Below are 14627 nucleotides of genomic sequence, written 5' to 3' on the forward strand. Positions count from 1 at the left end.
TCAAACCAGAATCTCGCGAGACTTGTTGTTGCACGTTCGTTAAAAACACTGCCTGACGAAACCTCGCGCTATTGGCTAGTAAAGTGCCCGGTATGGAAACTCTTCCGGCCAGCTTTCACGAGAGATAACAGGACGGTGTTATGGGAAATAGTGGCGATTTATGCGCATATAATCTCCTTGTTAAGTTGTAGGTCAGTTTGTCTGTTGTTTTTGGTTACACATACGTTGGCGTGGAAAAACATCAACGTGAAATGTTCACGAGAGCTGCTCGAGCGCAGGAGCATGCGTTCAGTGACTCATAGCTAGCTAGCTCGATAGAAGTAGTGATACACAACCAAGCAGCAGCCCGTGACAACGTGTCTTTTGTCTGTGCAGATGTGGAGCAGGTTACTGAGTCCTCGTGTGAGTGGTAGAGCAAGTTTGTGTTGGAGAAGCCTGTTTACCATGCAGCTAAAGACCAGCGAGTTCCAGTCCCTGTTCACTGATGGACTGAATGGATTGGCAGGTGAGGCACAGCTGCGGAAGGACACGTGCTAGCTGCACGGTCACTTAAACCTCTGAGTTTTCGCCTATTTGTGAAATGTTAATACCCGTGCACAATGACAGAGTGACTGACAACTTGATCACTTCCTATTAAAAATAAATGGGGACACTCGGAGAGCAGTTAAGTAACGAAGACCGCCCGTCGGTCTGTTACTTACTTTCTTATACAATTAATTATTAATGCAGTTTTTATTCAACATCGAGGTTTTTTATTAGGTACAGGTTTATTGTTTTAATGCATTGCGCTTCCATGGCGAGAAATTGAGTTTACTATACCGGAAAGAAGGGTTTGATGATGGTTCTTCTATGTTGATAGTAATAATTGCTTTATTTATTTAGTATTAAAACAGAAAGCTTGGAAATTGGGACCAAATATAAAACGGGATTTAAAAAGAAAATAAATATTAAGACAGAAAAAGCACTGCATCAGAAACGTATTATATTGTAAGAGCCAAAAAACACACGAAGCACTCTGAGAGCCCAAATCTCCACCAAGGCAGCTCACTCGCTGGACAGTAAGAAACACTTTTAAATAGCTCTGTGTAGCATTATTATTGTTTTGACCTTCAGATCAATCTACTAACCTTGAATGAGAGGTTTAAAGCCCAAATGGGACATGAAATTCTAAATCTTTATACAGTGCTAACCACACTTGTAAAAATCATAGTTTCTAAGTTATAAAGCTTTTTGTCAGTTTATGACCAACAAGTCATTAAGTTGACCTTGAAGACCTCAGTGGGTCTAAGCCAAAATTTAATGGATATCATAATTAATGTCAAACTTTTGAGCTATCGTGTTTACAGACAGAAATACACACGTGCATAAACAGTACCAGAAACACAAGCTCCTTGAACGAAAGCAAAAGAGAATTAAAAACCAAATGAGAATATAAAGCAGCAATAAGAGGGCGAAAGACAAACCAGAGAGATCAATGATGTCACAAAAGCAAGTTTATAAAAATGTGTTTTTTCTAGTGATTTCAAGTAGTCACCAATTTTACCTTATCTCCTTGGGCAGATTGTTTTCGAAAGCTTGGGGCTGTGATGGCAATAGCACGGTCACCTTTAGATTTAAGTCTTGACTTTAGAGCAACCAGAAGGGCCTCAGCTGCTTTAAAAGTGACTAGTAAAATAATTTAAAACTTTTAAAACACATTATAAAACATGTAGAGAGGTAGAAGCAGAGCTGCTGCATTTTAATCTGGTTGGAGGCGAGACTGACTTTTCATTTATGCCAGAATGATTGAATAGCCTGTGGATGTTATTTTGAAGAAGCCGGGCCAAATAGGTTTTCAACGTTTGCGTGAAAAGTCACCAAGTTATAAGAAGCTGTCATTCCCTGATGTTGTCCCTCAACCTGCCTGAATAAATCCTGTTGATTAAAACAGCCATAGACCCTTTTTTCACATATTTTGATGGTATGAAAAGCAGAGTTGGATTTAAGTGGGAGTCACGTCAGTAAAACATGATAGTGAACTAATCAAAAACAGAACATACCCCAGAGTGACTGATTTAACTGATATTTGTGATGATGGCTGCATTTCAAACTTCACTTTAGCATCTTTGATGCAGTGCTTCACAGATGATGCAACTGTTCTTTCTCTTCTGTGTCAGAATGTCTGCTTCAGGACCAAAGCAGTGTGTAAAACTTGCCCCCTTTTTTTTAAAGGTATATTTAGACGAGAAAGAGATCGTGAGATGTAAAACTCCCTGTTTTATTAACAGACTAAGGATGAAATAGTTAAAATTTTTAAACTTATCAGGTGATTTGCAAGATAGCAAATACACTGCAGAGGTCAAAACAACCTCCAGGCACAACTTCTGAAAAGTTTCCTGAGTGTGTTTGCACGGTTTTTCCAGAGGTGTTTGAGAAACACCAGCATGAGCTGAGGATAGCTGGAGGTGCTGTGCGGGATCTGCTGTCTGGGAAGCGGCCTGAAGATGTGGATTTTGCTACCACAGCCACTCCTGAGGAGATGAAGCACATGTTTCAAACGGCTGGGATCAGGATGATCAACAATAAAGGAGAGAAGCACGGGACTATCACTGCACGAGTAAGAGGCTCTGCTGTGTAACGCTGATGAAGTCTTTCATTTGTCTAAATAATGCTAAAAGCTGTTTTGAACACAGTGTTAAACTTAACTGTCAGCGACTGCTTAACCAAACTTGCTGTCCTGGTATAGTTATGGTAGCTAATGTTGTTTGAAAGGAACAATAACTTTATTACTGATTTCTTAGAAAATGTATATTTTCTGTCTGTTTTTGTCTAATAGAAAATAAAATGCACTTAAGAAAATAATAAGTATTTAGACAGCTACATTTGAAGTGTACTCTATAGATAGATGCTGGGTGTCATTTTTAAAGATTCGCATGAGGTTCAGATTTTAGAGTTGGTGTTTATGGTAAATATGGGTGAAGGGGAGGTCATGTGAGTTAACAAGGCAAGAATTAGTGAAGCTTAAAAATGCATTGCAAATATTAGAGCTAGTTTGTCCAAATCAACACTTGTGATGATTCTTAAAATAAAAACCAAATGAAAAAAAAACAAGCCAGTCAAACAAGGTTTTAGGCTGAATGAGCTTTCTTCATAATTAGGATTAAGAATTAAATGTTTTAAAATTTAAATGAACAAATCAAAAAGTTCGTCTCATACAGTAGCTGTTTTATATTTTAAGGTAAATAACCTACAGAATTACAAACTAAAAGTGTAATTGTCCAGATTCTTCACATCTGTTTATGACCACGTGGTCATGTGAGGGTCAGTTATAATGGTGGAATAAAGTAAGTGTGCAAATATAAAGTAAATACGTGAGCAAAGATTGTGATGATTCACTGAGCAGCCAGCTGCATCATCAGTCTGATCAGTCAAATCTTAAATCTTAATGGAAAGATTGTAATGGTTGAACGGCCCTGATGCATTGCATAAATAAGCAGCCCACTAACAGGATGATCTTGATGAGTGTTTCCTTTATTGGGTGTTTGCAGCTGCACAATGAGAGCTTTGAGGTGACCACACTGCGAGTGGATGTTCAGACTGATGGACGTCATGCAGAGGTGGAATTCACAACTGACTGGCAGAAAGACGCTGAGCGGAGAGACCTCACCATTAACTCCATGTTTCTGGGTAATTTCCCTTCTTCTCCACTGAGCCTAAAAATGGACTGTACAAAGAATTGATAACACTGAGCTTCTTTCACCTGTACCTTCACCTTCACCCAAAATCTAAAAACCATTTTCATCTTGCACGTTTTATTTTTTTTAAATTATGATGTTTCAAGTATTGTACAGCTGTGATAATGGGACAGATTCACCATTTAAGAAATAAATCTGGTCTCCAGAAAAGTGAAGCCAAAATTAGGAATGTGTTCTTGGTGTTTTTCCTGAAATCTGTTAACTGATGCTTGACAGTGAGTTCAAAAGGAAGCTTAAGCCACAGGAAGCACTCGAGCAGGTTGTCCAGAATTTTCTTGGCAATCACAGAGCAGAGAACTTGAGTTTGTATTGAGAATAAACACATTAAAACAGTTTTGGAAGTACTTAAAATGTCAGAAATTATGTTGCTATATTGATATTTAAAAATGTCAAAACATCAGTGATGTGCATCTCAAACCTGCCATGCAAGCTTAAATTAGTTTTCATATGCGAAATCAATGTAAAAACAAACAAATTAAAGAGAACTAGAAGAAGAGTCGGTCTGAAGTTCCCAGTTGCAACCAAAAAGTATTGTTTTTGCATTCCAATTTTTTTGTGACAAGTTGTGTGACTCTGCTTCCTATAACAGGTCTGGACGGCACATTGTATGATTATTATCGTGGATATGAGGACCTGCAGAACCGTAAAGTGCGGTTTGTTGGCAGCGCTGAACAAAGGATCAAAGAGGACTACCTGAGAATACTACGATATTTTAGGTAACTTTCTCATTTCTTTTTGTATCTACTTGAGACTGTGAAGTTTAAAAAGCAGATTGTCTTCCTTGTTTGACGTGAGCCTACTAACCACCTCACTCCCATCATTTTGTCGCAGGTTTTACGGCCGAGTTGCTTCGGAGCCCGGTGACCACGAGTCTGAGACACTGACTGCCATCAGGGAAAATGGTCACGGACTGGGCGCTATATCGGGAGAGCGAATCTGGGTGGAGCTAAAAAAGTTGGCGGTCGGGAACCATGCTGCTCACCTGCTACAGCTGATCTATAGCCTGGAACTGGCTCAGTACCTTGGTGAGAGAGGGAGGGCACGGCTGGGTGTCTTAATAATTAATAACTCCAGATAAAAAATGTTTATATGTTTATGTTCAGCTGTTTTTAAAAAGAAGAAAAGGTAAATCTGACATTTTAAGAGTTTTTCACATTATATCCAGCACTACCAAAGATGAATTAGAAAAATTAATTATTTTAAAAAGGAAATCATGATGGTTGCAGCTCAGATGTCAACATTAGTTTTTCCCTGTAGGTTTTTTTATTTTTTATTTTATTTTATGTATTTATTTAGCTGACGGTTACACATACACTCATACTCATAGAACTGGTTATTATTTGTGAAATATGCTTTTTGTAGACAACATTTTTTACCCAATATGGTCAAATTTGACCTCTTTGTGTAGAGCATGGTATCCCTTTTGCCTCCTTCTTAAAAGTGGGCTGAGGGGATGGCAGTGAAATCATTGTTTTCTTAGCATAGGTCTGGACATAATGGATCAAATGTGCCAACCTTTTTCTTGCAATTTGCAGCTGTTTATAACTGGGAGAAAGTTTTGGTTTCCTTCCCTGAGATAAAGAGGATTAAGTGCCTCCTGATGTCTGTGGTCCTCTGAGCTCTATTATTGTCTCGTATCTAATAAGGTTCTATTTCCTCTGATTTAACTCTTGTTAAATTAGTATTTAATAGGATTGAGGGAGAAATCATTCTACCAAACATTTTCTGTCTTGTTACACGTCAGTTCTGGTCACTCCCTCCTGTCCCTGCTGCTCCTCAGGGTTTCCTCCAGATGGCGATATTGACGAGATGAAGCGAGTGTGGCAGAACGCCAAAGACCGTTCTCCCAAACCCATGACCATCCTGGCTGCTCTGTTCCGCTCCCCAGAGCAGGTGGAAAAGATGGACATCCGATTGAAGGTGTCCAGAGAGGAGAAGAACCTGGCACTGTTTCTGGTCAAATACAGACGGGAGCTCTGCAAGAGAGAAGATGAGCCAGACAGCCTCAAACCTTTCACTGACTTTATTATTGACGTAAGTTTCTTCTTCTTCCACTCAGTCTGTACAGAGAATATTATTTCCAGACCAATGTGGTCACTGATATTAGTCACATATGTGTTTAAAAAGCCAGTTTCACAGACATTAATTAACCCTTTGAGTCTGTGAATGTTCCCTACCATAGCCTGTGTCGCTAATGTTCAAGAGTTGCCAGCCTGCAGCCGTCATTCACAACAGACTGCAGCATGTTCTCATCCGACTGTTACGGCTTTGTTTTCAGAGGCAGGAAGTATTTAGGAAATGTGTGGCATCGTTAACCAGAGCTGAACCAAAACCACTGCTGATCTTTGATGAAATATTTATCTTTGCAATGTTTGTAGAATAAAAAAAAAAATAGTTTCCAAAACATTCTGGTAGTTATTTTTGTAAATGGTGCATATTTCACAAATCTTAGCTGAACCTTAGTTTGTGTTATAGCAGTATTTGTTTTAGCTGTTATTTTAAAGTTGTTTTGTTTTTTTATGTGGAAATGTCAACATAAATCGCTCTGGTGTTTAGATTTGCTAAATTGATTTGACACTAGTTTAAGCTTTGATCAGTTTTCGTTACAACCCAGCTCATAAGCTGAAACACACCGGAGAGAGACTGACACCAGAGTTTATAGAAACATCAGTTTTATTTTTAATTAGTTTATAATCTCATCTATCAAAGCCAGCCAACACTGTGCACTGCCACTGCAGGAGAGCAGGGGGTAGCAGAGGAGCCTAGAACAGGTCAAAGAGCCGAACCAAAACCAGATCTGTTAGGGTCAAATACTCTACAGCAGGGGTAGGCAACTCCAGGCCTCGAGTGCCGGTGTCCTGCAGGTTTTAGATCCCACCCTGGGTTAACACACCTGAATCAAATGATTAGTTCATTACCAGGCCTCTGGAGAACTTCAAGAAATGCTGAGGAGTCATTTAGCCCTTTAAATCAGCTGTGATGGATCAAGGACACATCTAAAACCTCCAGGACACCGGCACTCGAGGCCTGGAGTTGCCTACCCCTGCTCTACAGCTACCAAAACACTCTGCTAGTTCTTTCTGTAGTTAGTGCATCTTTCACAAACCGTAGCTCAACTTCAGTTTTAGTTGTAGCAGTATTTTTTTAAAACTGTCATTGAAGTTCTTAAAGACATAAATATGAAATTGTGTTTAGATTTGCTAATTAGACACATGATTCCACATTCAAGCTAAAGTATAATAGACAATTTCAACACTATAAAGCCTACATTATTGACATTCTACACTTTCTTTATATTTCCATGTATAACTAGACATACATGCTGGGCAGTATTTATAAGGGAATAGTATTGTCTTTTATATGTAGTTATTTTGTTTTCTTTGTTCTTTTTAAATGTACTTGAAGTTTAGTGCAGTAAAATTAACACATTTTAGGGACTAATTGAAAAAAAAAAAAAAGTGTTGCCAATGCAAACAAAGGCAGCAGGATTTTACAGATAAGACATTTTATGAAAGTTTAACCTAACTTGACCGCAAAGAGAGATCAGAGGTACAAAGTACTGTGATATTTAGAATCCGTATATCAGTCGCTATATGCTTGTGATCAGTACAAACAATGGTAGTAAGAACCATAGTTTTAAATGGCTCTATACAACATTATTATTATTACTTTGACTTTAAGATCAGTTTATTGGCCAGGGGTCAAATGCAACATATTTTAAATCTTTCTACAATATTTTCTATATGTTGAAACTACACACCGCACTTGTAAGTATTGTTTCTAAGTCATAAACGCTCCCGTGCTATGGAAATGTGCTTTGCTACCAGCGCGAGTAGTCGTGTCTTGAGCTGGTGACAAAACTAATTATGGAAACTAACAAACATACTGATTGTGACATGAAAGCCTCGTAAATGTCAAGATGAGGTAGATTTTTACAATGTTTTGTACACAGACAGTAAAGAGTATGACCATCAACAGGAAGTATCCTGAAGTTTAAAAAGAGCCATCAAGACATTTATGCAAATATAGCGAGTAAAGGAGGGAGTTGGTTTATTTCTGGTTTATTTAATCCAGTGACTCTTGCTTCATGTCATTCAATTAGTGAATGAAAATCAGCTGAACAAGTAAGAGTTTTAAGTTCCACCATTTAATGGTTGCAGCTTTCTTTAAAAAATAAAAAGTGATCGGTGCAGAGTCAGCTTAGGCCAGGAGGGCTGCCTGGTTTATAACATGCTGGTGGATCCCTGACTGTGAGCGAGGAAGTGAACATGTACAACACCTTGTAGGATTAAGCAATAATTGAAAGATGGCATGTTTACTGAATATATAAAAAGTCAGTTTGGGAGAGACAGTGTTCTGTTCTCACCATTTTTCTAAAGTTATTTTCAAAACCAAATTTAGTCGTTGTATCTTAAGCTGTCACTTTTTTTAGACTGTTTTTGTTCTTATATCTTTTAATTTAATTTTTGTTTTACTCAGGTTGACATTGATAAACAAAAACACAACCCTTCCATCACCAGAGGCACCACTGGATAAAGTAGACGGAGAAAGAACGAAGACTGGTTTCTCTGGTTTCTCACTGGGCTTGTCTCGCCTTATAGAGCAGATTTCTTTATTTGGGTTTTGCTGTGTGCATGTTGGTTTGACGTCGGCTGAGAGTCAGTTGGAAAAATGTGCAGCTGCATATTTTTAACCACTCAGGATTTAAGAGAATTTGAGTCAAAACGGTGGCGACAGTTTAAGATTTGTCTGCTTTTGTTGCCAGACCGCTGTCAGTCAAACCTGATCAGACCACAGTGTCCTGAACAGTTCAGCCAAGTATTTACTGTAAATGGTAAACCTTTCTTACTGTTGCTTGTGACTGGGATGTTCTAGAAAATCCCTCTGTGGTTACTTCGATTCACACACATGTCGCATCCTTTCAGAGTCGGGAGCTGGATTCCCAGAGTAAAGTGTGCGAGCTGCTCAAGTACAAAGGTGAGGAGAAGCTCCTGTCAGAGCTGAGCAGATGGTCCATCCCTCGCTTCCCCATCAGCGGGCACGATCTGAGGAAGCTGGGCATCACCTCGGGCAAAGAGATAGGCGCCACCTTACAGAAGCTCCGTGACATTTGGAAGAAGAGTCATTACCAGATGGACAAAGATGAACTGCTGAGTTATGTAAAGCTATAAACAAGCAGAGGAGCAGAAATGTTTTTGTTGTGTTTAGATGGTAATCACATGGACGCTTGATGCTGCGACTGCACTGCTCCTGGGTATTGTTTGAGCAGCCTGATGCTCAAACAATCAGAAAGGACGCTACGGTGAGTGAGACATGAAATCGGGCGGAAAAATGCTCTTTAGCCTGAGCCTGCAGCCTTGGGCCACTATTGTTGATGCTCAGCCAGTTGAATTCTCATCTTTTGCAGTAAACTCGCTCTGACCTGTAAAGGACGACAACACATGGAATAAATTCAGTTTATTCACAGTAGATGTTTATTTTCATTGTTCACATGATGATAGGAAGCAGAGGAATGTTTGTGTCTGTGGCTTTTTTATGTTGACTGTATTTCTGTTTTCTGTACAGATCATTATACACTTCTACTAAAAGGTTGTTTTCATGGCTGCCCTTTTCTGCATGCTCTGTACAATAAAAGGTGGCCCCTGTGTGTGAATGCTAATGTTTCTGGCACTGTGAGAAATAAATTTTTCTGTGCTGGAGTGAGATTGCTCCTCCCTCCCACAGAGATGAGACATAAAACCCGCTGATCTCCTTTACTACCGCTCTCTGTGTATGAAGAAGCTCAACAGTTGTTCAGCCCGTGTCCCTCCCACCGTCGTTTTTACATTTCGATGAAATCGCCAAGAGTTTTCTGTATCGTTCACATGCCGCCTCTGCCGCTGGATTCACCTGGAGTGGTTATTTAATCCCCTCTGTGCTGCGCTTGGGTTGAACGCATGGCTTGGATCGGTGTAAATATCAGTAACGTCTCTTCGGAGAGTGCACTGATTGGTGACGATCCTCGGGATGAGCGCTTGGCGCAGGTGGAAATCGCCCTTCTCGCCATCATCTTCATCACAGCGGGGATCCTAAACTTTGGGATTTTGCTGGTGCTGTGGAAGCGCAGGAAGCCGCTTTCCAGAATGCGCGTCTTCGTTTTCCACCTGTGCGTCGCTGACTTGGTGGTCACATTTTTCCAAGTCTGCCCCCAACTCATCTGGGACATCACCGACAGGTTCATCGGTCCAGATGTGCTGTGTCGGGCGGTAAAGTACCTGCAGGTGGTCGGGATGTTCGCCTCCACGTACATGATCGTAGTGATGACTATAGATCGGTACCAAGCCATCTGCAATCCCATGGTAACTTTCCAGAGGCGCAGGGCGCGCTGGAACGGTCCGGTGTGCGCCGCCTGGTGCGTCTCCGTCCTCTGCAGCCTCCCGCAGGTCTTCATCTTCTCTCGGGTCGAGGTCGCTCCCGGCGTGTACGATTGTTGGGCGCAGTTCATCGAGCCGTGGGGACGGAGAGCCTACGTAACCTGGACGACTTTGGTGATATTCGTCCTGCCAATTCTCACCGTGATCGTGTGCCAGGTGCGCATCTGCCGCGCAGTGCAGCTTAACTTCCACATGAAGACGCACCACGTCGGGAAAGCGGTCAGCAAGCCTCCGTCATCGAGGGCCAGCAGCGTGGCAGGAGTGTCCAAGGCCAGGGTGAAGACGGTGAAGATGACCGTGGTCATCGTGCTCGCATACATCCTCTGCTGGACACCTTTCTTCACCGTGCAGCTTTGGTCTGTCTGGGACGACGAGGCACCCACACAGAGTAAGAAGACAGTGATCCCACAACACGCAAAAAGGGCACAGTCTGACATAAAAGTCACTGGAAAGCAAAAAAAAATTGTTATTACTGCAAGTTTAAGTGGCTACAAACGCCATCATGCTCAGGAAAACAATAGAGGAGGAAACTAGAATTTTCTGCATAATTGCTTTGAACTCATTCCACTTATACAATCCCGTTACACTTAATACATCCAGTAAATTACATTATTTCTAACATCTACACCTTAAAATCTCTTAGTATTACAATGAAAGTGAACTTTAAAAGTGAAATTACGAGGGACGGATGCCCTCTCCACTTGAATGAAGTCACTGTAATCGACAGACAGTACATTAGGTCAAAGGTTAATGGTCCTTAATTTCACAAAGCATCAACAGATAACTTAAAATAGCCACAAATCTGTAAGAGACAACCAAGCCCAAATAAAGTGACTCTCATGTCCTCCTCCTCTATCTCCAGGTGCAACCTTCACCATCTTGATGCTGCTTGCCAGTTTAAACAGCTGTGTGAACCCCTGCATCTACATGCTGTTTAGCGGAAAGCTACCCAAAAGGGTGGTCAGCCTGCTTTGTGTAGGTCAGCCTGACCTGAAGGAGTCCATGCAGGAAGAAGCCACTGTGGTCAGCTCCATGTACATCAGCCTCAAGAGCCTATCGGACTGCAGATGAAAGCCCCGATGATCACACACTGATTACACCTCATTTCACATGGTGTGAAAGTACGGCTCCCTCATGGTAAAGACTGAAACTCTTCTAATAAGTGTGAAGGCAAACAGCCTAGCAGTGTAATGTTCCTACTCTACAGATGATCACTGCATACAACGCTTTCATACAGAAAATGCCAGACACACGATCTTGCACATCACATTTTGAAAACATTTTTCAAATTAAAAGAACAAAAACAATAAAAAAAAATAGCTGTGACTGAAATATGTCCTCAAGTACTGGATAAATTCACTAAAATCCCAAATTTGACATTCGTGGTGCTCAGAGGAAGAGTCTCTCTGCAAGCACTAACCTGAGCTTGAATATTACTTTGACTTTATTAGCAGGAAATGCTCAGATATGAATGGTCTCCAGCTGATAATAACTTGAGCAGTAGCGTTTTCGTCTGGCACCGTTATCAGGTAGGAGTTTTATTTTGTCTGAGACCAGCTGACGAGTAAAAACCTCGAAAGCCAATAATCACATCCCCACCAGCTTCAGTTGTGATTTGATTAAAAAGACTGTGGTGTATGACTCAAAATGTTGTTTCTGATATTTTACTGCGTTGAATATTTTCCACAAAAAGGTTGTTTATCAGCTGATCTTGTGAAATGTTTCACCTAAATGCGATTGTTCCCATGTCTGTGTTTAAATATCTCGTATGTCATCTGAATTAAATACTTCAAGCTCCTTTTACGCCCATGTGTACATACGATCATGTGTATGACAGTGTCCGACCTACACTCGGTGGCTGAAATAGTTAACAGGCGACATCAATAGTACTTATTTTCAGACACTCTGTGTTCAGTGCCCCTAGAGAGTCATTGATACATGTTGCCATTTTTCCTTTCATCCCCCAAGAATCTAGGGCTGTGATTTCTGATGACTTGTTTCTTTCTTCCCATCAGCACCGTCACGTTGAGAAAAGAAAAAATCCCTTTGGATTTAAAGCTCAACTGTTTATTTGCACTCGGAGGCCTCGGTTACACATACTTCTGTTTGCTCACTTTATATTTAGGCCTCAAATTTTCTGCTGAAGATCACTTAATAGCGTTTCCATCTTCCACGTGGAGGATGGAATGCAAGCGTATGTAATTATTCAATCGTGCGCTATATATTATTATGCAACATATCATTAGAACTCACGGAGAGCGAGGTGGGAAAGATTAGCAAAAACCCAGCATGCGGCACATCTTTCTGAAGCGAGCGGTTGAAGATGTGCATCTTCTGTGTGTAATTTGCTAGCCAGGAGAACTTAATAAAACATTTCTGTGAAACATCATTACGGCCACAAGAAATGCGCTTCTGTGCTTTCATTAGGCTGCACAGACAAATCCGACACAAATTGTCCAACAATAAATCTGCTTTTACCCTCATCAGCGAGCACCCAGCAGGGACTCGGCAGGGACATTTAACAGTAATAAGAACAACGGCTGCTGGGCGCTCGTGAGGTCATTAATATTTAAACCAATCAGCGCACCCCCTAAAATATAAATGGTTCCCTACACCAAGACCAAAAGTTCACCATAGAACTTGATAAATAAAAATATTGGCCACCCCACTTCAGTTTTCATGCATTACAGGGTCGCATTTCAGTTCTGCTTGGTAGTGTTTATAGTATAAAACACTATGACGTGTCCTTATTCTGGGATTATACTGACCACATACCCAGCATTCAATTGGAAATTACTTACAATAACTGACATAAAATAACGAAACACTGACAGCTCAGTAATGAAATATATAAAGGCCTACTTGTAACAATTGTGTGTTGTCTAGAAAACCTCAATAAAGTTTGTTTGTGCTGGCCTGTGCTCCCTGACTTCAGTTTCTATCATCACATTCATCCGTCGTCGAATCCCAAAGCTATATTAATGTTCTCCAGTGTCTCATGATTGGTCACAACATTTAAACTACTTGTACATGAGGGCATTAAAATAGACATGACTTGAAGGGAAAAAAAAATTATGCACCAAAGTCAGCACACATGTGAATGTGATTAACTCGTCTGTTCACTGTGTTATTCATCTCCGTCCTTTAAAAAAAAAAAAATCAATCTCCGTCCTTTAATGCGAGTATTGAGCTGATTATTCTGTCTGATATTTGCTACTTTTGCGTCTTCTTTGAGGAAGCTTGAATGTGCATGCGTTAACTACTCACATCAGCGAAAACGATAATTATTACGAAGGTTCACTTTTTTCAGCATCCTCCTGTCTGTCTCAGATGTGTTTCAGCAAGAGTTTTGCAGATGCTCAAAACATTCTGCGCATTAAAAACGTACCACACCTGAGTGTTTTTGGGATATGTAGGAAATGAGCACATCTCAGCCATGTTGCTCAGCCTGACTGTAAACAATAGAGACAACTTTACCTTTGGTCTGTTAGAACAACAGAAATATTTCTGTGATCCAGCCCCTGGACAGGGCTCAGCACAAACAGTGGCCACATGAGGCCATTTTCATGTTTCCATGTTCCTAACAAGCTTGAAAGCCATTATTTGCTATGACCACTTTTATTCTTCAGCACAGTCTGAGCTCTCTTATGTAAGCTTTTCTTGTCTTTTTTCAGTGCTGTGTCAAACTCTGACAGTACCTTTCTGAGTTTGTAATTCCACCAATTTTGACAAGGTCCCCAGCACCACTGATTGACATGCAGCTTGATACCATGATGCTGTTGTACCTCTCTCTTGACTTCCCCAGTTAATGATATTAACAATGATATGAAATAAAAAGGTGAAATTTGGATCAATCACTCCATAAGCTCTTTTCAGCCCAGTGCTTTTGTAATTTGGCATACATCAGGGTTTTTTTTCCCGTTTCCCTTCCATTCAGTAATGGCTTCTGGACAACCACCCTTCCCCTGACACCGAAGTATGCCAAGTTTTCAGTTAATGGCTCTTTGGGAATCACCTTATTGGTGCATCAATACTATTTTATGAGTGTCAAACTGTGTTATCGTTGACACTTTTCATAGATTTATCTAAAGAAAGTGGATATTTTTTCCAACATAGTAACAAAGAGTTAAAAGATACAATTTAAAATTGGTTCTCTGCTAAGTTCTCTGTTCATTGCTTAAGTTAAGGAACATTGTTTATTACTGAATGATTTGTAGGTCATTGGTGGTCTAAAAAGAAGCAAAAGCAAAAAAACACAACCCCCCCCCCCCCCCCGAAAGACCTTTAGAAAGCCTGCACAACTATTGCTTAAGACCACTTTAGAAATCTGAAGAAAATCTGGCTCCTTGGAAAAAAGCAAAAAGAAAGAAATGTGGGTTTGCTACATTCGGCTTTACTATAACTAAATCAAGCCTTATACGTGAAAGAATGACTTCTAGTCTCTTCCTCACAGGGAGGTATGCAGTTTACCGACTTGATA

General features: G+C 40.5%; 2 protein-coding genes across 2 annotated transcripts; both read left to right on the plus strand.

Moving 5' to 3' along the window:
- Positions 1-79: 79 nt before the first annotated feature.
- On the plus strand, positions 80-9473 carry trnt1 (tRNA nucleotidyl transferase, CCA-adding, 1). The gene is made up of 8 exons (XM_085273091.1): positions 80-191; positions 376-505; positions 2403-2596; positions 3528-3666; positions 4324-4450; positions 4566-4759; positions 5515-5768; positions 8660-9473. Exons 2-8 carry the CDS (start codon positions 376-378, stop codon positions 8903-8905), a joined length of 1284 nt encoding a protein of 427 aa, XP_085129217.1. The 5' UTR covers positions 80-191; the 3' UTR covers positions 8906-9473.
- Positions 9472-13284, plus strand: avpr2b.1 (arginine vasopressin receptor 2b, tandem duplicate, 1). The gene is made up of 2 exons (XM_085273092.1): positions 9472-10535; positions 11010-13284. Exons 1-2 carry the CDS (start codon positions 9671-9673, stop codon positions 11216-11218), a joined length of 1074 nt encoding a protein of 357 aa, XP_085129218.1. The 5' UTR covers positions 9472-9670; the 3' UTR covers positions 11219-13284.
- Positions 13285-14627: the final 1343 nt, after the last annotated feature.

The sequence above is a fragment of the Mchenga conophoros genome, linkage group LG5 (assembly GCF_057382185.1).
Source record: "Mchenga conophoros isolate Kocher_MC1m ecotype Shallow Benthic linkage group LG5, M_conophoros_male_GT1.1, whole genome shotgun sequence".
Lineage (NCBI taxonomy): Eukaryota > Metazoa > Chordata > Actinopteri > Cichliformes > Cichlidae > Mchenga > Mchenga conophoros.

Coding starts and splice junctions, on each gene's coding strand:
- trnt1 (XM_085273091.1), top strand. CDS start 376: ATGTGGAGCAGGTTACTGAGTCCTCGTGTGAGTGGTAGAGCAAGTTTG. Junction 4,451..4,565: donor AGAATACTACGATATTTTAG/GTAACTTTCTCA, acceptor ATTTTGTCGCAG/GTTTTACGGCCGAGTTGCTT. Junction 5,769..8,659: donor TCACTGACTTTATTATTGAC/GTAAGTTTCTTC, acceptor GCATCCTTTCAG/AGTCGGGAGCTGGATTCCCA.
- avpr2b.1 (XM_085273092.1), top strand. CDS start 9,671: ATGGCTTGGATCGGTGTAAATATCAGTAACGTCTCTTCGGAGAGTGCA. Junction 10,536..11,009: donor CGACGAGGCACCCACACAGA/GTAAGAAGACAG, acceptor CTCTATCTCCAG/GTGCAACCTTCACCATCTTG.